Genomic DNA, 25,599 nt, shown 5'->3' on the forward strand with positions numbered 1-25,599 from the left:
GGGGAGCGGCTGCAAATACAAACGAAGCTTCCCTCATTTGCCTGCCGCTCACCTCTTGCTGTGCAGCCCAATTACTAACAGGCCACTGACCGATTCCAGTCCCATGCCCTGGGAAATCAGGCCAAAAGAGCTCGTAGCCAGACAAGGCATTTTAACAGAAAAAGAAAATCCTCTAAACAGGTCCCAAATAAAGTCCGGAGAGTAGAAGCTTGGACTTAGGAGAAAATGTACCCTCAAACTCCTGATTTGGGAATTAAAACAGCAAATTCAAATGGCTGGCTCTGGGCGCCATACCTGTTTGCTCACCAGCCCAGAGGTCTCTCTGGAGCCCTCAAATGTGTTGACCACAAACAAAAAGTCAGCCAGGTATTCCTTCAGCAATAGAGATTTGTTCGGGAATAAAGAGAATATTGCAATTCCACACTTGCCACCTTAGAAAGCAGGTACAAGTTTGGGGTACAGAATGGAGAGCAAGCCTTTTAAAGAGGGGTAAAAGGAAGTTGAGGGTGTTATGTGCACCCGGAGGAGAGGCTCTTCTAACCATAGAGTTTTTACAGGGCTTTCCGCTACTGGCACAGGTCGGTGAGAGCTCCTCCTACAGACTCTCCAGATTCCTGTCCAGGTTTAAGGCACTTTAATTTTGAAATTGGCAACCAAGAAAATACGGGATTTTTCTTGTTTTGGATTGTCTCTATTTATTTTAAAGGTTAGCCTCAGTATTGCGTATAGGTCTTGGGCTCTAGAGTAAAATCAGAGTAGAGACTGGCTTCGCCCCTTCTACAACTGGAGCCTCAGCCTTCTCCAGCTCCCTCCAGAGCGGAGTGCCACATCCCCCCACCCCCTCCCCCGCCCGCTGCAGAAACTGCATTTCCCAGCAGGTCAAGCGCGGCGCCGACGCACTTCCTCCCGGCGTTCCCCGCGACGGGAAGGATCCGAGAGGGCTCGAGGTCGACGCTACCAGGTTTCGTCGTCGCCGCCGTCGCTGCCGCTGTCGCCGTCGCTGCCGTGTTGAGAGCACCCGTCGCGGCCGTCCCAGCCGCCTTCGCCGGCCACCATGTCCGCCCAGGCACAGATGCGGGCCTTGCTGGATCAGCTAATGGGCACGGCCCGGGACGGTGAGTCGGGGCGGCCGGCCAAGCGAGGGGCTAGGGCGGGAGTGAGACGAGGCCGCCGGGCGGCCTGAGGCGGGGGCCGCCACCATCTGCGCCTGCGCCCTCCCCTCCCCCACGCGCCGACCGCAGGCGCCGGGCCTTTGTCTGAGCGGGTTCGCCTGGCCGGCGACCGCGGCCGGCTTTTCTCCCACCGGCGGCGTGTCCTCACTGGGCTCCTCCCTCGGAGCCCACTCCGTCGGTGGCGCTCCAGCCCCTTCCCCTTGTATCGTCCTGCTATTTCCTCCCGGGCCAGCGCAGCAGCTCCTCCAATCGAGGAGTCGGCGAAGGGCTGGAGCCAGCAGGGGCTCCAGGTCGCTGGCAGCCCGGTGGCGGAGCTCATCCGAGGCTCCTCGGGGAAGAAGCTACACCCGAGGGAGCCGGATGGACCTCGAAACCCTGGCTGTTCTTGTTCTGTACCGTTGCAAGGGGAGCCATAAATTGAGCTTTTCTAACATGGGTTCCTGCCGAGTACTTTTCCAGCCCCTTTCCCCCCAACCACACAGAGAGCCTCTGTCTAGCCAGCGCTTGTTAGTCGTTAGGTAGGTCGTATTGTAGGGAGGAGTGCAAGATCATGATGGTTGTCTCAGGAGAAAGCGGTTGCATCTTTGCAAAACTATATACCTGCTGTGGTTTGTGTTTTCTTTTCTACTGAGGTAATGAAGTTGTAAGTTCACACTGGCACATTCGCAGGGCTGTGCAGATTCTTTGCACTTTATTTCATAGGTGAATAAGTGCTTTTTAGCTTTCTTTGTATATTGAGTTGCTTTTGAATTGCTTCCCATATTTTTATTTCATACAAACTGAACAATTGTGGCCCCTCTATTTTATTTATAAAGGTTCAGTGTATCTTTGCCTGCCTACATCAATCTGCAAGGGAGTTGCAGAAAAGCCTCATGTTCATCGAGCCGTGAGTCACAACCAATTTCTAAGCTGTTATAACAAAAAAGTGTTTGCTTTTTTTCACAAGTAACTTTAAAAGTGTAGTTTAGAAAGAAAACATTTTCAATAAAAAGACACTACATTTATCCTGGATGCTTGCAAATCCTGAAATATATTCCTCCTTTACTATTTACACAGCTCTGTGTCATATACACAGATTAGCTTTAAAATTTGTCACATTCCACTTTGCCTTTACTTTTATGTATCATTCCCCTGACTTCCTTACTGCAGGTTGGGCAAGAAAACTTTTCCTTTAAAACTTTTCAACAGCGGGCATAAAATTCTGCAGCTGAGGTCTTGAAGAATGCAGATGGGTACAGTATGTGTTGGAACTCACAGTGTGTATTGACTAACCTGGTTCCTTTTTGCCTTTTTTTTTTTTTTTTTTTTGGTATTGTTGTGTTAAAAGTGACTCCCAGGTGCCAACTCTCTTTTTTAAGGGTGGGGGTGAAAGGGGAATAGGAGGACTAGGTCTAGATTATTTATCAGTCAGCAGTAGAGTTTGAAAGCTTTTTTCATGTAATTTTGGTCAAAATACTGCCTACACATTTGTCCACAGCAAAATAAGATTAATAAGTAGCTTTTGTTGGTGGAAACTACCAGCTATAGGTCATACATGGTGATTCATGGCCCTCTGATTAGCATGGGTTTTGGTATCTCATTGCCCACATGTATGTGTGGGGCTAATGTCCTTTTGGTGCTCAGCCTTTTACTTCTGACTCCTTGACTTCTTTGGCACAACGATGGAGTCATAGCTCATTAGTGTGATTCTTCATGATATATTTAGCATCAAAAACATCTGTCTGGATTCTGCTCCAGTTGTAATTATCTCTAGATCAGCTTTTCAGTGTATTTGGTAGTCTGCAGATCATCCAGGTGAATTGTTTTACCAGATATGCTTCTGTGTTTAACGTGATAATATTGTCTTATTTAAAACCGCAAATGAATTTCAGGAGATGAAACCAGACAGAGGGTGAAGTTTACAGATGACCGTGTCTGCAAGAGTCACCTTCTAGACTGCTGCCCCCATGACATCCTGGCTGGGACGGTAGGTGCCTTGGGAGTGGGGGGAGTAGCACAAAATACTCGGGGGTGCTGTGTAGACATTGTAGGTTTTCTAGATTTTAATTGTTTTATCTGGCAGAAATGACCAATATTGCCCTTTAAATTATAGATTCTTAGTGGAATTTTATATTGTGGAACATACTTTACTGTTATAAAAATCTCTCTCAAGTTACCACGGTTTTATAGAGCCTTTTATACTGTGATATTCACACCTAAGTAGTGCACATAATCTCATTCGGCTATAGCGAAAAGTGTGCTTCATCAGGTCAGCCTATAGTTCTTTAAAGACCCTGGGTTGGTTGCTTGGTTGGTTTTCAAATTAAACATGGTGCTAGACTTTTTATCTAACAAAGTACATTTCTTCCCAAATTTTTAGTTTTTTTTCTTTCTCCCAGATCTGTTGGGAATAATGTTGATTTTCTAGTTTTGTGTTACGCCATCCTTTCAAGAAATCAACACATGATGCTATGAATATAGACCCCTAAAATTTTAAGTTTACTTCACATTAACCAGATACATGCTGGTTTTGCAGAATGTATTTATTTCAGATTAGGATTTAAGAAGACTGAAGTGTGGAGGATTATCTATGATGATTTAGCCACTTAGAGAAAAGGAATCTTACAAAGACCACCATTTTAAGATTTCACAGCTACCTCGAGGATATGAAAACTATCTTTTCATTTTAAGGGTCATATGTGCGAGTACTAATAAACGTTTTTTTCGTGATTATTGTTCTGTTAGTACCGTTGTGATGGGAGCAGCCTCTGGAAAACTGCTCAGGTGTATTACATTTTCTCAAGCTGGCTCTTCTGGCAGCAGATAGAAAGTGAATGCCAAACCTTGTGCCAAATATAAGGTTTGCCTGCACTTTGACCAGGTGTAGGAAAACATTATAACTAGTGTTTGCTGCAAATTGTTGTTTATGTTGCTCTTAGTATACCAGAGGGAATCAAGCAGAAAAGGCTGAGTCAGCCAGACGGATCCATCTAGTGGAAGAAGTCAAAAGGAGCAGAGGGACGTGCACCAGAATGAAACATTTCAACCATGTTTTTATTGGTCAGATCCCTGTGTAACATTGTTTCAGAATACTGGTGAGAAAAATAACCAGAATGAGGTCTTTTCCTACAAATGTTTATTGTGTTAAGTGTAGGTTAATTTACCAAATATTTACTGGACACCTACTGTGTGCCTGGCACTGGGGATATAGTGCCAATAAGACAAAGTTTTTATTCTCTTCTGATGGTGGAAAAGGACAGACACTAATTAATAAATAATGGATTGTTTTAGGTAGGGTGATAAGGTAAGGCCTCTCAGGGACATTGGAGCAGACATTTGAAAGGTGAGAACATATGTTCGTGGTTTGGGAATATAATTCTCTGGGTAGCGGATGGTGCTGAAGGACAGTAAGAATGTCACTGGTATGTCTAGACTTGTGTGAGTGAAGGTGAGAGGTAGGCAAAGGCTGTGGAATCAAATTAGTAATGAGAAGCTACGGACTGATCAGAGTTACTCTCCTGTGGGTTGGGGCAGGAGCAGGTCAGCAAAGGGAGTCTGAAAAGAAGACTAAAGAGTAGGAGAAAACTGAGGAGTTCATGTAGAGGTGCAAATAAGCAAATGTCAGAGGCTGCTAAGGGTCGATAAGGATGAGATTTGGGAATTCAAATAAAGGTTGTTGTAAAGGTTGAGCCTCACTAGGTGTGGGCTACATGGAAGTGAGAGGTAAGGGGTAGAGATGACGATGGGTTTTCTGAGGAGTTTGTGTTTTGAGTTGAATTGGAATGAATATAATTCTTTAGAGCGGCAAGATGAAAGTGGTTATAACCTCAGCCTGCTAAGGGTTCTCTAGGCCCAAGTTTTTGCTCAAAACTATCTCCCGTCATTAGGGTGAGGCAAGGAGGATTGGAAGTAATCATTTTATTGGGGCTTAATGGGAAAATATAGTATTGATTAGTAAGTTTGGAATAGTAAAATAGCTGGAAGAAAAGTGGTATAACTTGTCTCAGTGTAAGAACTTTTCAGAGCTTCTGGAAGGAGCCTTTAGTGACCTTGCCTGTCAACAGTGTGAAATTACTAGAGAGTGAAGTACACAGTTGTCAGGTGTTTGCTCAGTGAAAAAGGTCTGGCGTGCTGGATTTAGAAGCCACTTGGAATATTTTAGAAAGATCTAAAGAGTGTGGTATTTCAGCTCTGCTTGGTGTTTAGTTGCTGGGGGAATTGACCAGTACTTCCTTGCCTCTTTGGCAAGCTAAAAAAACACGTCAGGAGAGTAACCATGGAACCCAGGCCTATCCTCAGCTTACTTTAGCAGTGTCTGCTTGAGAGCTCCCACCTAAAGGAAGACGGTGGTGAATTTTGCTCCATTCGTGGTTCCCTAATGTGAAAACTTTCTTGGCATTTTGGAAGTTTTTAAAGTGGGAATTGATTAGATTTTTAGTGCTCAGGGTTTTAGTGCTTATTTTATCTGGTAGTTTTCCTCTGAGCAGCTGAGCTTTTATTAGCCTTTAAGCATTTCTGAGAGCTTCCACTCATTTTTCAGCTATAGCACTTAGTTTAATTTGTGGAAACTATATTTTAAGGAATCATATTGGGTACTTAATAGAGTGAATGAAGGAAAAGTCATTTTTACAAGGACAATGATTCTAGTTCCAACTTTGGCTTCTAAAACCACTATTGCCCTACTTCTAAGATCCCTTATGTAACCAACATACATGAGCTACATATGACTTTAGAGTAAGAATAGTGAAGGAGAAAAGAGGTTTTAACATTTAAATGCAGAAGTTGCTGTTTGGTAAAAATGAAGATAAACTCCACATTTGGCAGCCTACTGTCAGTATCACTGTCATTGGTGATACTGAAGGATATTTTGTTAGCATGGCTCACACCTTCTGTGAGATAGGGCTTAAGAGCTAGGCACTGTGAGCCTCTCTAATTTGCCCAAAATGTTAAAGTTTTATAACCCATAAAGTTTCTTTTTATCTCATTTTGAGCAGTTTGAGTTTAAAGGACTCCATATTTTTGTTTACTGGTTATGTAGATGTGGTTTTGTCCAATAGCTTTAACTTCAGCGATGATTCATTGGGATGTTGGGTTTTGCTAACTTGCACTCTTATGGCTTGATAGCATGTTCCTCAATGTACAGACTTCCTGTTGCTGTTTAGATGGCCAGAGGTAGGTGAGAGAGAGAGAGAGAGAGAATGTGTGTGTGTATGTATACAGAATCCTGTACTCGGAATTTAGGTAAGAACTGCACAGTGTCGTTTAATTGTTCTACATGCACTTAAAACACATTAGCACATCTGGCTAACTTTACTCTATCACACATCATTTGTTTTAGTAAAAGAGCCTTTTGTTTCTCAAGTGTGGCAACTGAGTAGACTAATTTTGTGTCCCCAATTATATTTACCAGGTTAGGAGAATGTTTGGAGGATTCATTTGGCTCTGAATCAAACCTATTCTGCTTAATCCCTTTGGTATACAAAGAGCTACACAAAGCCAAGTCAGGTTGTGCTGTAGTTGCCAAAACCAGATTTCTATCTGTTCTTTTCTTTTCTCTCAGCTTTACTACTGAGAATCTTGCGTAGTCAAGATGCAAGAAGGAAGGAATGCCTAAAAGCTTGTTGCTATCAATGACGTTCTTGTTTTCTGGCTTTTCCCTTGCCACCCTCCACCATACCCCCCACCCCCACCTTACTGCCTCCAATGTTGCTATTCACTGAATAGATAGTTCTTATGTGTCTGATAGCAAAACTAAATTTGGCAAAGCTAATTAATACGGTTTTCATTATTAGTCCAGTTATCTCTGGGTCTAAAAGAGATGTAAACCTTGCCACTGTTAAATGCACTAGTTCTGGGTATCATATCATTGTGGTAAAAAATAAATAAGGCTTCTCAGCCATGTTTTTTTTTAATTTTCTTGTAGTTTAGTATTAAAAAAGTATTGTTTATGTTGATGACAGTTGAAACACCAGGTCATTTATTTCTGATGATTAGATGTTCATATGTAAACTTGTTTCTTTCTCACAGCGCATGGATTTAGGAGAATGTACCAAAATCCACGACTTGGCCCTCCGAGCAGATTATGAGATTGCAAGTAAAGAAAGGGACCTGTTTTTTGAATTGGATGTAAGTTTTATTTGGTGTTAATTAGTCCCTACTGTGAAGAGCCAAATACTGAACTAACGAGAATAATGCAACATATGTAAGTTATGAAGCAAACAAAATAGATACATATTATTCCATCACTAGACCGTGGCCAATACCATTTTGTGTCTACCACTCCAACACTGTTCAGCATTTTGTATGTATCATTTCGTTTCTAAAATATATTTTATTACGTTTTTGTGATTCCTTGAATGTTATATTTATTCTTGCTTGTTTTTGAGCCTTATAATAAAAATGGTTTCATAGTGTAGACAGCTGTCAATACTTTAGTTTTTTTGTTCAATATTATGTTTCTACTTACCCATTTTGTTGGGTGTGTTTTGTTTTCATTGCTGCTTGAGTATGTCTCAAACTATCCATTCTTTAGTCATAGATAGTTGAGTTGATTCTAGTTTTTTTTTCCCTATTACCAACAGTATTATGAATATTATTGAGTATCTTTTTGGTGCACATGTAGAAGCGTTTATCTGGGATATATTCCTGGGAGAGGAATTGATAGCTTATTCATCCTTTTAAGATGGTTCTGTAGTGTCTTTTTCTTTTCTCTCTATTGTTTAATAAAGCAACGATAGCAATTTACACCCCCAATAGCAGTGTATGTATCCTCACCAACACTTGGTATTATTGGACTATTAAACTTTTGCAGTTAAGTGGTTAGTTATAAAATGGTATTTCACAGCTTTGCTTTTCTTTTTTTTCATTATTGCCTCCCAAAGGATCCTTTTTAAAATCTTTTTTTCCTAATTTATCCTCCTCTCCGTGATACCCTGGATATCATGATATCCATGATACCAAAGATACTCTGCATATCAGTTTATGTACTGTGATCCCTTCCAGGCCACAAACCACTGTCATATCTAAGATCTTTTTTCATCTTTTAAGGCCGGTTTTCACCCCTCCCCCATTGAGAATGCATGATTTAAAGTCACTCCATTTTGATTTTTTCTCTTCTCTAATCATCACTAGTCTGACTGGAGATCAGTGGAGGAGTTTGATGCCATTCAGGTTCCTGAGTTGAAGATTGAGAAGGGACTTACCTTGTTGTAAGGAAGCCAAAGAAAAAGAAAACCCAAAGAAAGGCATTCCACCACCCCCCCCCCACACACACACAAGTCTTTTTAGAGGCTATGTTGTTGCTGGAGTAAATTCTGTTTAATCCAGTAGTCTTAAAAAGTGGTAAAATTAAGAATTTCAAATACATTCTTTAACAACAGTGTGCTCTCAGTGTTGAATCTTTGAATTAACTAAAAATGTCTGTAGCAACAGCTCAACTAACATTGGGCTTGGAAATGGAAATCTATATTATGAATTTTAATTCTTCAGTAAACTGAAAATGCTTATGTAAAGAGACCATTACCTTGGTGTATCAGGTTTCAGAAACACAGGTTTCAGATATTTAGGTTGAAATCTCGGTTTTAGTAATGTAGTTTTTTTGGATCACAAATCTTAGCATTTCTGTTAAATCAGAAAGATCAGTGCACTTTTTAAATGGCCTGATTAATGCTAGAGAATAGATCAATAGAAGAAATTGAGACTATGGAGAGAGACTGAAATATATATAGTAATTTAGTTTATAACGAAGGGTGTGTGTTCAGCCAGAGTGGAGATGATGGGTTTTTAAGCCGGTTGGAAAAATAACAAGTTGGATCCCAAAAAAGTGAATTTTGGTTTGTCATCTTGAGATGTTACAAAGCCTAGAAGCTGTAAGAGAAGGATGGATGCATTTTTCTACATAAAAACTTAAGATAATAGCATATAGGAAATTCCCATACATAAAATAAGGAAACCGGGACAAAATATTTGTAGTATATATGATGATGGGCTTAGTTTTTTTAATACAGTAAGCCCTCAACTTCAACTTCGTTGGTGGGTTCTGCAACTTTAAGCAAAACAATGTATAAAGAAACCAATTTTACCATAGGCTGATAGTTATAAACCAGTAAAGCTCCTATAGCATTTCATTGACTTTGAAAAAAACAACGTTATTCAAGGATGTGCTGTATATAAAATTCATCATGACTGACAAGAACAGTATCGATAGCTCAATAGAAAATGGGCATAAGACAGATAAGGACATTTCCTAGCAGGCGTCTTATCCTGTGACAGATGCTCACCTTACTCAATTAAAGAGATGGAGAGTTAACTAATCCTGATACATCTGGATAATTGAGCATCTCAAGATGTGAAAACATATCCCAACACTACCAGTTGTGAGAGCACATCCAACTGATAACTTGCATAAGTCCAAAGATAAATTTGCTGTAGAATATTTCTGCAGCATTATTACTGCAAAAATGAGGAACTAAATAACTTCCCTTTGTAAAGGGATGGTTAGATCACAGCTCTTTATCATGGAATGATGTATACTGTGAAAAGAGAATTGCTGTAGTTTATGTTGATGTGAAATTACCTCTAAGATGGATTAGGTGAAAAAGCAAAGTGTGGTATGATGCTTCCATAGTGGTTTTTGTTTATTTGTTTGTTTTTAAAGGGAGGATGTTTTACGCTTGTTGATGTGCTTAGATGTGAAGGGCATAGTTTTATAGGAACTCAGGAGGTTTGAGCACTCTTGTAGGTCAAAAGGTTTTCTGGTGCTGTGTGAAAATTCACCATAGATCCCTCCCTCCAGCTCCTTAAAAGTAATACTGACCTACAGAAAACTCATGTTAGAATGTTTGATAACCAGTGCTGAGAACAAGTGGAAGAGGTCCTCTTGCTCTAAAGAATGAAGGGTAACCTGGAGCAGCTGTGTTTGTGGGAGGGCAGTCTGTCAGGGACTGTCAGCATATCCAGGTACTTGTACACTTGTCCCAGAACTCCACAGGTGGGAACGTATCTTAGGAATGTATGCAAGCGAGTACATAGAAAAGATGCTTGTTGCAACTTTTTTCAGTGTCAATAAAAGAAGCCGTAATGAAACTATTAATGTGGGACTGATTACATGAACTGTGGTCCTATTACACTAATGCTTCATGAACCTCTAGGCTGGGTGTTAGGGAAATTTTACCATAAAAAGCTTTTTACAATAATGGCTTTAAGATATTCACACGCCATAGAATTTACACAACTTGTAAAATTTTTAACATATGTATTAGTAGTGTTTTGATGTTCATGGATTGCTTATAATAACTAAGTAAAAGTGACCTGACTTGAAAATACCATGCTAAAATAACTTATTTCCGTAATTATGCAGGATTAACTTGGAAAAATAAAATCTCAAAATGTAGGTTTGTTAAATTAATTTGATAAAAGACTTAAAAAATATTTTTGGTGGGTAATGTACGCTCACTCTTAACAGATTCCAGAGCTCTGAAAGGCTGTCTGGTGAAAACTCCCCTTTCCATGTGACCAGCCATCCACTACCTGTCTATGAAGGTCACTTGTATCTTTCAAAGAAAGTTTATTCAGAATGAACAAGTACATTTATCAGAAAGGGTAGTTGTGATTTTTCTTGTTACGATTTTGATAAGCAGAACACATCAGAAGATTTTTGGTGAGATGTGGTCAGCGGGCCGGGCCTACTTTTGTTATTGCTGATGTGTTGCTGCCTCTTGATAACCTGCTATTGGCACTCAGCTCCCAGCCTGCCATGTAGCCCATGGATTGTCCAGGTCTCAGGCTTGGGACCAGTAGCTTGCCCATGTCCATATTGAGATTGGTTTCTGGAAGGGCTACAGTGTGATCATCACTATTGGGTATGGACACAGGTTTCATTTTTACAGGTTGAGAACCATTACTAATCCAAGATTTGTTCTGGTTTTTCTTAGTAATATATTTATTTGTGTAGTTCACCAGTTGTTTTGGTAGAATCTCTTCATTGTTGACCACTGTGAGGTGGGTCAAACATTTATCTCTGAAGTCTCTGAAAGTGCTATAAGATTGATGTTCTTTTCCAGAATTAATGGAAGCAGCATTGTATGATGATGCTGAGAGAGGAATCAAATTCTCTTCACTGAAGCAACCAGGAATATTTAGGAGCTCTTTTTATCCAGGTTATATTACAGAGAGAGCTGTCCAAAAAGCATTACGTTTATTTTGTTTTAATATTGAAAAAATTTTAATCAAATATCTTAAATATAGCAGGCATTTGGATTATATTTTAAACCATTTTTGTTATACAAGTGATGCTTTTTTAGAACAGATTATTAAAGTCAGATCAACATGAGAGCTTTGCATACTAGATGATGCTTAAGACATCCATGCCTTTTGTTTATTTTAGAAAAGAAAAACTTTTCTAAAACTCAAGTTTTTAGTTGATTTATTAATTCATGATGCATTAGTTTAAAAGAATTGTTTTTACAGAAGGTGGCATTACTATTAAAATCTATATTATTTCTTAACTAGTTATTGAACTCATAGCTTAAGTGACATTTGATTTTCAGTAGATCTTTATAAGAATTTATCAGCCCTTTTTACAAATTTAAAATATTTGTAGACTTCGAGTCACCTCTCAGCAGTTTGTAAGAAATTGTTCTAGAATATTCGCCTATGTATGAGAAGACAGATGTTTATTGTATTATTTTGAATTGTGAAAAAGGAAAAACATATGTATGTATTAGGTTAATTTTTTTTTTTTTTAGGCGAGGCTACCCTTGGTTGACCTCACAGATTGCAAGGACCTTGTCAGCTTACAATCCCTTATTTTTTTTATTTTTTACGCCTGCAGCACCTGGTCTTCCTAGGTGGTCTCCCATCCAAGTACTAAGCAGGCCCGACCCTGCTTAGCTTCCGAGATCAGACGGAATTGGGCTTGTTCAGGGTAGCATGACTAAACAGAGATTAAAGTAGTTGTGTTAAAATGCAATGAATACTGCACAGCTGTAGATCCTAGAAGATATGTACATGGATGTGAAAAAAGGAAAAAGGAAACTTGCAAAACTATCTTGTTTGGTTGGAATAAATATTGTATGCTTGTATGTGTATTTTAATATAATTTTAAAAACTATGTACCAAACTCTTAAGTACTTGCTTCTTGAGGTGGAGAGAAGAAAGAGTTATATTGTGTATGTTATATAAAGTTGTTAGGTCCAGTCAGATTGCTGATATAGTAGGCAGCAATGAAAATTTTAAAAAGTATTTATACCTTGTGACTTACTTCTACAACGCTATTCTAAGGAAATAATTGGAAATATAGGCAAACACTGGTACACCAAGATGTTTGTGCTAAGATTGTTTACAGGATTGAGAAATTGGACATAACAGTGCTCAAGAAGAGGGAAATGAATTGGCATTCATAGACTGCCCTTGAAATGAATGTTCATGAAACCCATTGAAATGACTTAATCCAAGATAAAGATACAAAATTGGCATTCATAGACTGCCCTTGAAACTAATGTTCATGAAACCCATTTAATGACTTAATCCAAGACAAAGATACAAAATTGTATATACTGGAGATTTCAGCTCTGCACTTTCATTTGTGTGCTCTCATCAAATGTGTGCAATCAGAATTTATAGACCTGAATTCAAAGCCCTTCTCACTTGTGCCCTTCTTGTTCCTTGGAGGCAGCCCCTTACGTATTGTTGTAAAATAAAAGGAAGCAAACACTTAAAAGTAGTAGCTTGCTTCTTAAATGCCACAGCATTTGGTTGGTCAGCTTTTTAACAGACTATTTCAGAGCAGTTGCTGAAAGCCGGTGTCACTGCCAGTCAAGGATTGCCTCTAGGTCAGAATTCTGAGGCTCTGCTGGTAAAAAGGAGGTAGGGAGTCATGCTTATAGAACTTTGAACACTTTAAAGCTATGGTTAAGTAAAATGTTATTCTGTTAAAAAAATGACAAAAATTGATTTACCGGGGGCGGGGGAGGAGTTTCTTCACTTTATTATGGAGAATCTCAAATATCAAAAGTAGATGTAACAACAGTATAATGAATATCCATGTACTCATCACTCAGCGTCAGGAATGATCACCTCATGGTCAGCTGCGTTTCATCTTTGTGTCCCCACTTTTCTCACATATCTCAAAACAAACCTCACATCCTATTATTTCATTTGTAAATATTTCAGCATTGTCATTGGCTTTCGAAGTTCTATTTGCCATGCATACAAACATCTAGTGTTATACTTGATTATGACAGAATCTACTTAGCATGCTTTAAAAAAATGTGTTAAGGAAAATTTTAAACATACAAGTGAACAGAATAATACAATGAAATCTCCCAGTTTTCAGTGATTATTGACATGAAGACTCTTGTTTTGTCTTTATCATGTTTTTTCCCCACTGGATTATTTTACCATGGCTCCTACATGGATGATTTCATCTGTAAATGCTACAAAAAGTATATCTTGAAGATAAGAATTTTATTAAAAGTAATCATAATTTTAAAATAATTCCTTAACATCATTTCATAGTGTTCAAATATCCCAGATTTACTCAAAAAGGATTTTTTTTTACAGTTGTTTGACGCTATCCAAAATAAGGGCCACACATTAGAATGTTTTGTCTTTTTAGATGTATTTGTTTGAAGAAATTAATTTTTAAGACACATCCAGGATTTTGCTGATCATCTCATGCTGTGTTTTTAACATGTTTTCCTTTATCTTTGAAATTCCCTGTAACTTAAGAGTTAGATTTAGAAGCTTGATCGCCAGATTTAAGGTTTTTTTTTGACCAGGATATTTCAGAGGCAGAGCTGTGCATTCATTTCCTGTTAGATCACTTTGGGTGGTACAATGATCATTGTTAGGCCTGGGAGTTGCAGGCATCTTAACCTGATTGTAAAGGCCTCCATCAACTTTTGGCCTAAAACTTTAAGCGGCAGTTGGGGATTATTGACTAGATCAGTTATTTCACTAGGGTTCAGCATCTCATTAATTTCGAAGCATGTAGGACATTCACACATTTCAAAATTTAAAAGATACAGAAGATATATTGTGAAACTTCTTTCCTGTCTGTTCTTTAGTTACTTAATTGCCCCCAGAAGTAATCTGTTGTGAAAATATAGTTAACCATTTCCTTAAATTGTCTTGCTCTGTGATGTTTTGACAGGTTTCTAGAGCAACATACCATATAACTAATTTCAGACTTTTTAATATACTGAGACCAGTTTTGATTATACTTTGTATTTCTGTCTTACAGATATAGTGTAATAGGCATTTTATAAGTCTGATATCCTGGATTAGAAATCCCTGTGTGATTTTGGGCAAGTTATTTTACCCTTTCCTAAAAACTAAGCTGATGATAAATGCCTCAGAGTTGTCAGGATTAAGTGTAGGAGCTTTGGAGCCAAACAACAGGGGTCCTTACATCCTGCCATCACTTAGTTTGGAAACTATACCTAAGTCTTTTCATGTGGGAATTGGAGGCCTGAAGAGTCCCTGCACAGCTGTCTTGAGGCATGTGTGGAGAAAGCAGCACAGCCCTGGGCCATATATTTGCTGTGACTCTTCTGATAGCATGGGCTTTTCTCAGGCTCACTGCTGGCTGGTGTCATTGCTGCTGGGCAGATGCATAAACAGTCCTGTGTGTGAAGGGACAGTCTCCTTCAGCAAAATGAAACCTGTGTGCCTACCGTGTGCCAGTGCTTTACTCAAGTGCCCTTAGTAAGTAGCTCATGTTTTCATCTCATCACCCTTGAATTAGAGAAGTTGGATGACTTCTTAGTAAGTTGTAGGTTGTGATAGGAACTTAATTTTTAGGCTCAAGTATCTTTTTAAAAATAAATAAATAAATAAATCTCTTTGAGGAGCCATTCTGAAATTGAGAAGCACAGTGAAGAGAGGGAGGGGCAGTAGAACAGCCATCTTTTAAAGAATGTGGCAATTAAAAGACTTCTCTGTGGTCTGTCTGTTCTGTGTTTTGAAGTTTACTATTTAGTTTATAGCTTAGATGTTTGATTCAGTAGTCAGATTCTGCTTAAGATGCAAGTGAATGCTTTGATTGGTAAAGGCATTGGCAGGGTCATTAGATGTCTGTTCCCCATTTGGCCTGTGATGGGTGGTTCTCTGGGTCTCTCAGGTGTGAGCTCATGCTTTTTGAGTAGACAGTAGAGGGACTCTACACTAAAGTCTCCATGCCTGTATGTGGATGAACCTGGGGCATCTCAGGCTGTTCTGTTATCTGTTGTTCCAGGTTAGTACAGGTGGTGCATGACCCTTATCAACTCACTGGCACATGATCCTTTTGAGTCCCATCTTGTCAGAGCTGTTTACATTTTTTAAAAGCACAGTGCATACAGGCAAACAAATGCCAATCATTTGCTTTCCTGATTGTTTGATTTGAACATAGTGAAATGTTTATCAGAGAATATTTAGATGACCAACAGGAAAGAGGTCCTGAATTCCCAAATTATGGAGTGAAATCTGGGAGTTGTCGTCGGTAGATTATGCTGTGTTCTGGGGGACTCAGCACCATCACAAAGCTTCTTCTCCGTCTTGACCTACTCTTAAGAATGCATTTACTTGAAGAGTATTTAAGATTTCTTAAAACTGGAAATACAAACTGTGACATGTAAAAAATAAAAAGTAAGATTTCTGTAGGAGACCATAACCCTCTCCAGTGACCCTGCTGTCCATTCCAGTGTCAACTGATCCTTGTGGAGTTTGTTCTTTACAGCTGACCTGCTCTCTCCTGGCCATCTTTGGGGGAGGAGAGGGAGACATAGATTATCACCACTTGGTCTATTGGCCTGACTTTCATCTGCCTTATCATCTCCACTCCAAATTTTCTCTTCTCTATTTTTTGGTGATAGATCATATTGTCTAACCCTGTCATCCACTGCTAAATTCACTTGCTCTCATACTTGACATGATGCCGACATTAGCAGGTTGGCTCACGGATGTAATTTAGGTGCTTCTTAACATTGGTTGTAGCTTGATAATTGGATATTTATATGTTTATCTGAAGTTATGTTGGGGACTTTGACTAGTAAGGCAGATTAATTGTTTAGCATTTTTGACAGCTTATTAGTATTTTATGGTTTCCCATCAACTCTTTTCAGAGTAAGCAATTAGATTTTTAGAGCTTCTTTTCCTTTATCTCTTTGGGTAAGTAGTAACCAGTTTTCCTGCTACTTTAGACAGTAGGCAATAGCTAATCGTATTCACAGCTCTCAGTAATATTTGTTCTATTGTTTTGTTTTGAGGTGGAAGGGGGAGCTCTACCCTCAGAACATGAGGGGTAATATTTGCGTGGCTCACAAAGACCAGTGAGTACATCATCTGCATTTCCCACAGCTCACAGAGGAGGGCTCTAACATCAGTCCCGGTCCAGCCTTTTCTGTCCCTCAGAGAACACTTTTCATTATGGCCAAGTGTAATTTTCCTCAGTATTTTCTTGGAAATGTTATTGAGGGATGGGGGTCCTTTTACAAATTTTGGAAATAAATAAGATGAGAAGACCATGCTTCTGAATGATCATTTAGTTTAAGAAAACCCCTTGATTTAATGTGATTATGGATATGTTGGCTGGAGTGTAGTTTAAGATCTTCCCACTGAACCTACAGGCTTTAAGAAACCAACCCAGGAGTGTATTTTCCTGTCGAACAAATGGGTTCCGAGACCATACCTGTAATTGATCCTATCTCTCTGCTTCTCCTGAGCTAGGCAATGGATCACTTGGAGTCCTTCATTGCTGAATGTGATCGGAGAACTGAGCTTGCCAAGAAGCGGCTGGCAGAGACACAGGAGGAGATCAGCGCAGAAGTTTCTGCAAAGGTAAGCCTGGGAAGCTTTCTCCTTGAGTTGTTGATGCAAATTGCTGTCTTATAAGAACTGAGCTGCCGACGGGCCCAACAACGCACCATTAGCACTGATAGTGCATCTTGAGGATGAACAGTTCTTGCCACCTTGGGTGTTCCAAGTAAGGAGAGAGGCTGTCAGCGAGCTCAGCCCCCAGGAAGTACTGCAAGTTAGTTTCTTTAACATCCCACATAAAATAGGAAAAGTGGGGGACTGGCTGAACTGTGGTGCATCCGTATCATGAAACGAAGGTAGATCTGCATGTAATTGGCCTGAGTGTTAGCCGCACTACTCTTCCGTTTCCCCTATTCAGGAGAACTAAGTTAATTCATTGTTTTTTCCTTTCAGTTTTGTGAAAGCATCTTTTGGGATAAATGTAGTTGCTAACTGAACCAAAGGTGCTATTTTATTTCTGAAAGAAAATACAAATAATTAGGCATTTCGTTTGCAGGGTAAGTTTATTTATTTAATCCTAGACATTTTATTACCCTTACCCAAAAGATTGAACTGCAGTGGACATAACAAGAGACAGCCTGGAAAATGACCAATGTGACAATCCTTGCAACTGTGTTAGAAGTGACACATTTCACTGCTTTTATTGGAATGTGGTGCATAGGTTTAGAGTCTCAATGATGGCAGTAAGGGTGTCATAAATATTACAGTTTGCATGTGATCCACCAATTATCTTGGGCTGTTCCGTTTATTTTCATGGAACAGACTAGAAATCCAGGAAGAGAAATATGCGTTTTCTTTGCATTAAAAATCTGTTCTTGATGTCTGCTTACCTGATTTTTGTTTTCTCCCCCTCAGGCAGAAAAAGTACATGAGTTGAATGAAGAAATAGGAAAACTTCTTGCTAAAGCTGAGCAGCTGGGAGCTGAAGGAAATGTGGATGAATCCCAGAAGATTCTTATGGAAGTGGAGAAAGTCCGTGCAAAGAAAAAAGAAGCTGAGGTTGGTGAGAAAAATGTCTTAGAGAAAGGGAGATGTAGTAACTCCAGAGAGTCAACCATATGCACTAAAATTAAGCTGTGCCTCCATTTTTTTGAATATTGGGAAGGGTTTAAAATAGGGTGACATATTGACAGGATCACAGCGTATGCACACTCGGGTTTGTCTTTGCTCTGCCCCGTGTGATCTCACACCAGTCGCTTGCCCGCTCTGAGCATAGTTGCCATAGGTATAGTGCAGTCCTGAGTATTGAGTCATTAGAGCAGTGTTAATGAGCACATCCTGTCAAAGGTTCCATAGACACCAGTTTTACTACCTGTTCCTCTGGCTCCTTAGAGAGTTGGTGGGCATGGTGGTTATTCAGTTTGTGTGACTGGGCCAGCGTTGTATTGTAGATTGCTGTAAAGAGTAAAACCTGGGTGTTCATAGCAACACTGCATCTTCAGCAGAGAGAACCTGTGTGGGTTGGGATAGCATTGAAGTGGTATTGGCTGGAGTGCCAGGCCAGGACACACTGGCAGTGTGGTGGAGGAACAGATCAAGGGCTCAGTGTTTGCATCATTGACAACCATTTTCTTCCTAGATTATTTTATCTGTTGGATCCCCTCTAGTTCTTGAATCTTCACCACTGGAATTAGAGGTGGCTCATGTAGGCTTCAAGAATGACAGGAACGGTAGAGCCAGTGGGAGACAGGGCGTGTTCCTTTAGTAAATGCTCACCGAGCTCCAGCTCAGTGCCAGGCACTTTTGTAGTGGTGAATGAGCTGGAAAAGGCCCTCCTCTCATGGAGATGGCACTGGAGTAGGTGGGGTGGGGGCACAGGCAGAAGGGAATGTGAACGGTTGGGTAAAATTCATTCAGATGAAGATAGGTGCTCAAAAGATATGGGGTCTAGGTTTGAGAGTGACTTTGGATTGCAGGGGATCTCTAGGTAGGGTAAGGTGATCCTGAAGGCCCCTTAGCTGAGACTCAGAGACCGAGAAGTTTATCAGAATGTTGGGGTCAGGAAGGCCAGGTAGGGATGATGAGATCACGGTGTGTAGGTGCCCTGGTGCAGGTCTGGTTTAGGTTATCACTGTATCCCTGGCTTAGCATGGTACACATAATAGGATAGTGTCAAGGGCCCATGGGTGTTAGAGCATTTCCATGGTGACAACTTGAAGAGACAGAGCAATAGGATTACTTATGATGGAGCTGTCAGGACTGCTTTCCACGGTCCCCCAGCACAGGCTGGAATTGAGGTCAGTGTTTGTTGGAAGATGGTGTTGAGATAATGGTTCACGTCCCTGGCAAACCAACATCCCCTTCAGTGATATTCATAGATAATATAATTCATTCTTGAACATAAAAATGAGACGGATAAGAATTCACAATACAGAAATGACGTTTTTGTATATAAATGCTTAGATGTGATCACACTAAAAGACAAATGGGGTCATGAATGTGACAGTTATAGGTGATATTTGTGAATCTGATATTTTGCAGATAGCTAATGTTATACCTCCATTTCACACAGGATTTAAGTCCCTGTATATTTATGAGTCCTGTATAGGATTTAAACCTCTATATACTTAAATGAGAAATTGGTGTTTATATGTAGCAGAGTCAGGCTCCCTGGGTTGCTGACACCTCTACCAGAAAGGCCAGAGTCAGGAGGAACGCTCTGTGGCCTTAGCCCACCCCTTAGCACACCTTTGCTTCAGAGAGCTGAGCAAACCCCAGAAACCCCTTGGATTGGATGGCTTAGAGATTTATACATAAGCTAAAGTAATTGTAGATACGAAGTTCAATACATGATTTCTGCAGGCAGCTGAGACAGGGCAGGATGTAGGACACATATGTGGCTGTTTATGCCCAGAACCCCTAGCATCCTTGCTCTGGCTATTTCCCTGTCCTCCTCATCTTGGGTGCCCCCAGGAGGCAACACCACTTAAAATTGCCAGGCAGGACAGGATGGTTGTGGGGGAGGCTTTGGCAGTGCTGGTCTCTGGTGGTGTGGCACCTGTGGGAGCCTTTGCATTCTCAGTAGCAGGCAAGGGTGGCCTTAGAAATAATATAGGGATCCTTTGTACCCTTTACCCAGTTTCCCCCATTTTTCTAAAACTCTAGCACGATATCACAGAAAGGTTGTTGACATCGATGGTCAAGATACAGAACATCTATCACCACAGATCCTTCCTGTTGCCTTTTATATCCACCTCTACTTCAGTGACCCCTGGCAACCACTAACCTGTCCTCCACGTCTTTATTTGGTCATTTCAAGGATGTTATATAAATGGAATCATACAGTATGTAATCCTTTGGGGTCTCATTTTCTCTCCGCATAATTAGAATTTATTTTGAAAGATACTAGAGGGTGGCATTCAAAAGTTTCAAAACTACAGAAAGGTAGAATGAAATCACAGAAATTCGTGTACCCACCACATTTATAATTTTTGCTTAAGGTTTTTTTTTCTTTTAATAAAAGATGTAGCACATTATAATGGAAATTCAAGTTCTGAGTGTTTTCTCTCATCCCAGTTCTCTCCCTCTCCAGAGGCCAACATTAGTGTGCATTCAACATAATCTTCAGTTCTGTATTTATACTTTATTACATATGTGTATCTATAAATGCTGTGTGTGCTTTGTGCATTTGAAAAATCCTGCACAAATGTTGCCACACTACCCATGTCTTTCTCCCACATGCATTGTTCACTCAGCATTGTGAGATCTCTCCGCGTTGTACCTATAAATCTGTTAAGTTAGCTTATTGCTGTAGAATTCCATTTTGTGAACATATGATTGGTGGTTTTGTAGGTTATTGGGGGTTTCTCATCTTTACAGTGTCCTATTTGCATGTGAGAGTGTTCTAAGACATATACCTGGAAGGAGAGTTTCTGGTAATGGAACATACGTGTCCCGCTTTCACAGATCACTAAAGTGCATTCCACATTAGTTGTACCAGTGAGGCTCCTGCCAGCAGTGTATGAGAGCGCCTGCTTTTTCTGTTATCTTTGCCAGTTTAGTGAAAGCAAAGTGTTATTTTAATTTGCATTTCCTAGGGAATGTTTTGAATCTGAATTAATAGAAAATTACTTGTATTCAAGCCTCCCTTTAAATAAGGATAAATGACTTTCGGAATATATATTGTAAACCTGGATTTTGAAGGGATGTTTTAGACTTGAGCACAGGTAGCAGTTACCATGTCCTGGTTTATTTCCTTTTGTATCTCGTGTGTTTTGAGGCTGAGTTAGTTACTTCTGGTGGTTGGACTCAGACTGTAGGGAGTGCAGGAGGCAATGTATTTTGTTCTGTTTCATTGTACACTTCTTTGAAGAGAATGTCTAATGTATTTGTTCTTCCAAATTTTATCTTTTGGGGCTGCATTAGGATACAGTTTCCTAGACTTTGAGACAAATTCTATGGTGGTTTTTTTTTTTTCCTCCCCTATTTAATTCCACCCCCTTCCATCCCTGACCCATGGATGTTGCTGTTTCCCCTTAAGAACTGGATCTCTGAAGGCGGGGCGTCCCCTCCTACATGCTCGGGGCGTGCACCTGGGGTCTGGTGCACTCGTGGTATGGTCCATGGCTCCACTTGGGGCGTGAACCAAGGACCTTCTGCATGCAAAGCAGACGTGCTAACCACTACACTGTGGAGCCACCCCCGGGCTCTTGTGTTTCTTACTTGCATATTTGGTTTGCTTTTTGGTTTTGGCTTTTTAAAAGTTCTCCCTTTTCACCTCTCTGGTCTCATAGAGCTTCCCAGCATGTATAGCAGAGACCTGCCTTCCCTGCTGGCCTCTGAGAACAGGCAGCATCCTGCTTGTCTGAGTGTTTTGAATGTTTCTTGTTGCTTTCATATTGTGACTTTTAGTTCATTTTTTAAGTAAATGATGAAATTGAATTGGTTACTTATATCTGAAGCTTTGTAAATGATACAGTTTTCATTTAGAAGTCACTTCTATAGTCCTTTCAAATATTTCTATGCTGAGGTTGAATATTTGGTGGTAGTTCTATGAACCTAACTTTCATCACTCTATTCTCTTTCTCCAGGAAGAATACAGAAATTCCATGCCTGCATCCAGTTTTCAACAGCAGAAATTGCGTGTCTGTGAAGTCTGCTCTGCTTACCTTGGCCTCCATGACAATGACCGTCGCCTTGCAGACCACTTTGGGGGCAAATTGCACTTGGGGTTCATTCAGATCCGTGAGAAACTGGATCAGTTGAGGGTTCGTTAATGTATTTTATTTCTGGAGAAACCTGGGAAGTTGTGATTGTCTTCACATTAATTTTCTTTCTAGAAATCCTTGTGTTCTGATCCCAAGAACATGCCTTGAGTTTTATAGTGAAATGCTCAGTATCATCACTTTGTTTATACAAGAGACCTAAGGGACTTTGGATATTTATTTAGTCTTCACCCTCTTGTTTATGAAGGTAATGGCAGAATCCAGTACAGGGTTCAGACAGCTCTTGCACACCTCTGAAATAACTTGTGTTTGGAGATGGGAAAGAACCAGCATTTGCTAGGATTTCTCCTTTGACAGAGGCAGTGCATGGAGAGTAGTTAGGCTAGACGGGGAGATCACATATCCTGGCGTTTGCCTTGAGCCTCCTCAGCACAGGAAGGTGATGGGGCCTTTCTAGTAGCCCTGCTGCCCCCTCTGTTCCTTCCTCAAGGCCCCTCATTTTCCTGGGTTAGGCCCTAAAACATTTGATACAAACTCACCGGAGTCTTACCTGCTGTGTACTACGTTCTGTGTGCTGAGGGTGGGATGCTGAGAAATATGCAGGCCTTCCAGACACCCAAAATCTGGTGGAAGGATAGACGTGGCACCCGTCTGTAGGATACTATGATAATCAAGGCCAAGACTCTTGCATGCCTTCCAGGAAGGAGCATTGGGCGGCATAGTTCTATATCCGAGAAGGGGTCCCCGGTAGGTGATGTGTGATCATGGCGCTGGTAGAGGGAGCTGGGATAGTAGTGAGGATATTCTCAACCATTGATCTTGACATGTTTTGCTCCTGTGCTCCCAATAGAATTTTGAAAAATGATATATTTTGTCATGGAATTTTTTCTTTTTAAGTTTATGGGCATCAAAGATGAAAATAATACTTCATATGTAGCCAATAGAACATAAAAAAATAACTTGGTGTCCACTGCCATCCCCATTAAAAAAATCTCCTTAGCAGTTGGAAATGTCACATTCCTATTTCTCCTTTCAGTTGTATCTCCATTCCATATCACCCCATAATTTTATTCTAATATTATTTTATACCCGAAAGCCTTTTTTAAACGTGTGAATATATTGATTTTCCCTGGAACCTTAAGAGCTCAGTTACTAACTTGATCTAGAAAGCATATTTTATCCGTGCCGTTATGAGCAGTATATAGTTTACCAAAGCAACACAAATATGTTACAGACTTTGATAACTAGCTATTAAACTAACAGCAGAAAATGTGTTTAGAAGTACACTTTTTAATGATAAAGAGGCTGGGAGTTCTGTGCCCAGTCAGAGATGGCTTCACTCAGTGATCCCAGAGGTGTTCTCACCGAAGTAAATGTAGAATGGTGAGAGTAAGACCTTCTTTGTCAGGTGGGGAAGGATAGGTTTTTAGGAAATAGGAAAGGTTTGGAAAAGATGCCAGACCACTGGTCTGTAAACAGTCAGATCCACTTTAGGAAGAGTGTGCATGGAAGCAGAGATCCTGAGACTTCATCATTAATCTTAACCTGTCCATTGTATGTGCCTGCTCCAAGGTGCTGGACAAGCAGAGTCTCAGGTGTGGAGCTGGAAGTGCTGGACAGGAAAGCGCTCGTACCTGGAGAGTACTTTGAGGAGGAGAGCCAGCCTCTCCCCCAGTCCTTGCTGTGCCCTTTCTTCCTTGGAGCCTGGCTCCAGTCCACACAGATTCATGCCTTCACTAGCATGAGAAGACTGGTGACCCTTTGTCTCACTGGCTCTGATTTTCGCTCAGGGCTTCGTTTCACTTAGCAGAGAGATGGGAGCATTGAAAGGCTTTGGGTCGATGTTAGGAGTAGGGGATGTGCAGGTTAGACCTAGTACTTTGCTGTGTTGATTGTGTTCCAGTAGTGCAGTTTTTTGAGACCTCCCCCTGCCTATTGCATTTTCTGTTTCATTCATGATGAAGTCACGTGTTATTGGTGTTGAAAGCCAGTTGTGGATGGTTCATGGTCTACCTCCCCTGGCCTGCTGTCCCCATGAGGCCAGGTCTAGAGTTAGTGTAGCACTCAGCACCGAAAGACAAGCTGCTCCTTGGCAGCAGGAGCTTGGCTCCCAGCAACAAGATGTGTTTGGTGAGACATGTGTTCGTTCTCTTTTACCATAAAGTTTGTGAAATCTCCTTTGGATAAAAATCTTAACTTTCTGGATTGGTTTGAAGCAATGTGATTAATTTCCTGTGACTTAGTAGTATAGCACCTCTTAGGATATGCAGTTTGTCACTAAATTTATAAGGATAAAGCATTTTTTATATATTTTCTATTTTCATTATTGAAGTTTTTTTAAATGATCATGTTCTTGATTTTTAAGAGTTTCTCTTAGGTTTTAAATTATCTATACTGAGATTTATAAATGTGCTTTGTTAATAAACATTCACATTCTAGTTTGTGTAACTTGTTCTTTTCTCATTTTCCAATTTTTCATTTCTTTAGAAAACTGTGGCTGAAAAGCAGGAGAAGAGAAATCAGGATCGCTTGAGGAGGAGAGAAGAGAGGGAGCGGGAGGAGCGGCTGAGCAGGAGGTGAGCCCACGGCAGCACACGTGCCTAAGGAAGCCCCCGCTCCTTTCATCGCAGTGTTGTTTATAGCAGTTGAGGTCTGCTGAGTACCTCAGTGCCCATTAAAAGAAAATAAGCAAACTCTCAGCATGTTTATCCTAGTGAGGTCTTGGCTGGCCTAAGAGGACCTGTGTGTGCACAGCCATGCAACGTTGGACTGGGCCATCATGAGCTGCACAAGCGGCTGTGATGACCTAATTCTTACCTAGAAAGGTGTAGACTCCCTTCACCCACCCCCCACCCGCCCCCCAGAGTCTAAATGGTTGAAGGAAGAAGGAACCTGCTGTGTCCTGATTCCTGTGGATGTAGCACTCAGTAAACAGGACAGGCAGGAGTATGCTTTGTCACACTGCTATGCCCTGCTGTGAGGGGAATCCACAGGGAAGGGCCTTGGGGTCGTCTAGGCTCTGGCATTGACTTGAGTAATGTGGGGCCATGGGAGGAAGGGCAGGACCTGCTGCCCTGTGGAGAATAAGTGCAGGTAGTAGGGTGGAAGCAGCCAGAACACTGAGGAGCCAGCTGGGAGAGAGTCTAGGAGAAGGTGGCACTTCGAGTCAGGTCAGGCATGGTAAGGGTCAGTGTGTTCTGGGGGTAGAGCTGATAGGATTTGCTGGCAGATGTTATGAGGCATGCAAAGGGAAAAGGAACCTGGCCTCATGGTTTCTGGCCTGGAGTGGCCACTTATGAATGTAGGATAGACTAGGAGCAGTGTATTGAGGTGAGGAGAATATGGGGAGCATAATTTGAAGCTGGGCGTACTTGGTTTGAGATGCCAAAGAGACATCCAGGTGGAGATGATGAGTCCAGTTGGAGATCAGGGAAGAGACTTGTGCCAGGAATAACCATGCTCTCATACTGGGCACAGCTCATTGT

The 25,599-nt window shown here is 40.8% G+C and overlaps 1 protein-coding gene and 1 pseudogene across 5 annotated transcripts in view; one reads left to right on the plus strand and one right to left on the minus strand.

Annotated features, from left to right (window-relative positions):
• Positions 1-895: 895 nt before the first annotated feature.
• LUC7L (LUC7 like) overlaps positions 896-25,599 on the plus strand; it is a 28,667-nt gene continuing 3,963 nt past the window's right edge. For 2 of the 5 annotated variants that reach the window (XM_025048446.1, XM_025048447.1), the window contains exons 1-8: positions 910-1,115; positions 1,988-2,058; positions 3,044-3,138; positions 7,179-7,277; positions 16,860-16,970; positions 17,805-17,948; positions 21,980-22,156; positions 24,602-24,690. In XM_025048446.1, coding sequence (XP_024904214.1) covers positions 7,182-7,277; positions 16,860-16,970; positions 17,805-17,948; positions 21,980-22,156; positions 24,602-24,690 — 617 coding nt within the window. In that variant the 5' untranslated portion in view covers positions 910-1,115; positions 1,988-2,058; positions 3,044-3,138; positions 7,179-7,181. Of the gene's footprint in view, positions 1,116-1,987; positions 3,139-7,178; positions 7,278-16,859; positions 16,971-17,804; positions 17,949-21,979; positions 22,157-24,601; positions 24,691-25,599 lie in introns of all 5 variants that reach the window. The other 3 variants (XM_006914035.3, XM_006914034.3, XM_025048445.1) reach the window with 2 other exon arrangements.
• On the minus strand, positions 11,974-12,094 carry LOC112481621 (annotated as a pseudogene).

Source organism: Pteropus alecto, unplaced genomic scaffold (assembly GCF_000325575.1).
Source record: "Pteropus alecto unplaced genomic scaffold, ASM32557v1 scaffold44, whole genome shotgun sequence".
Lineage (NCBI taxonomy): Eukaryota > Metazoa > Chordata > Mammalia > Chiroptera > Pteropodidae > Pteropus > Pteropus alecto.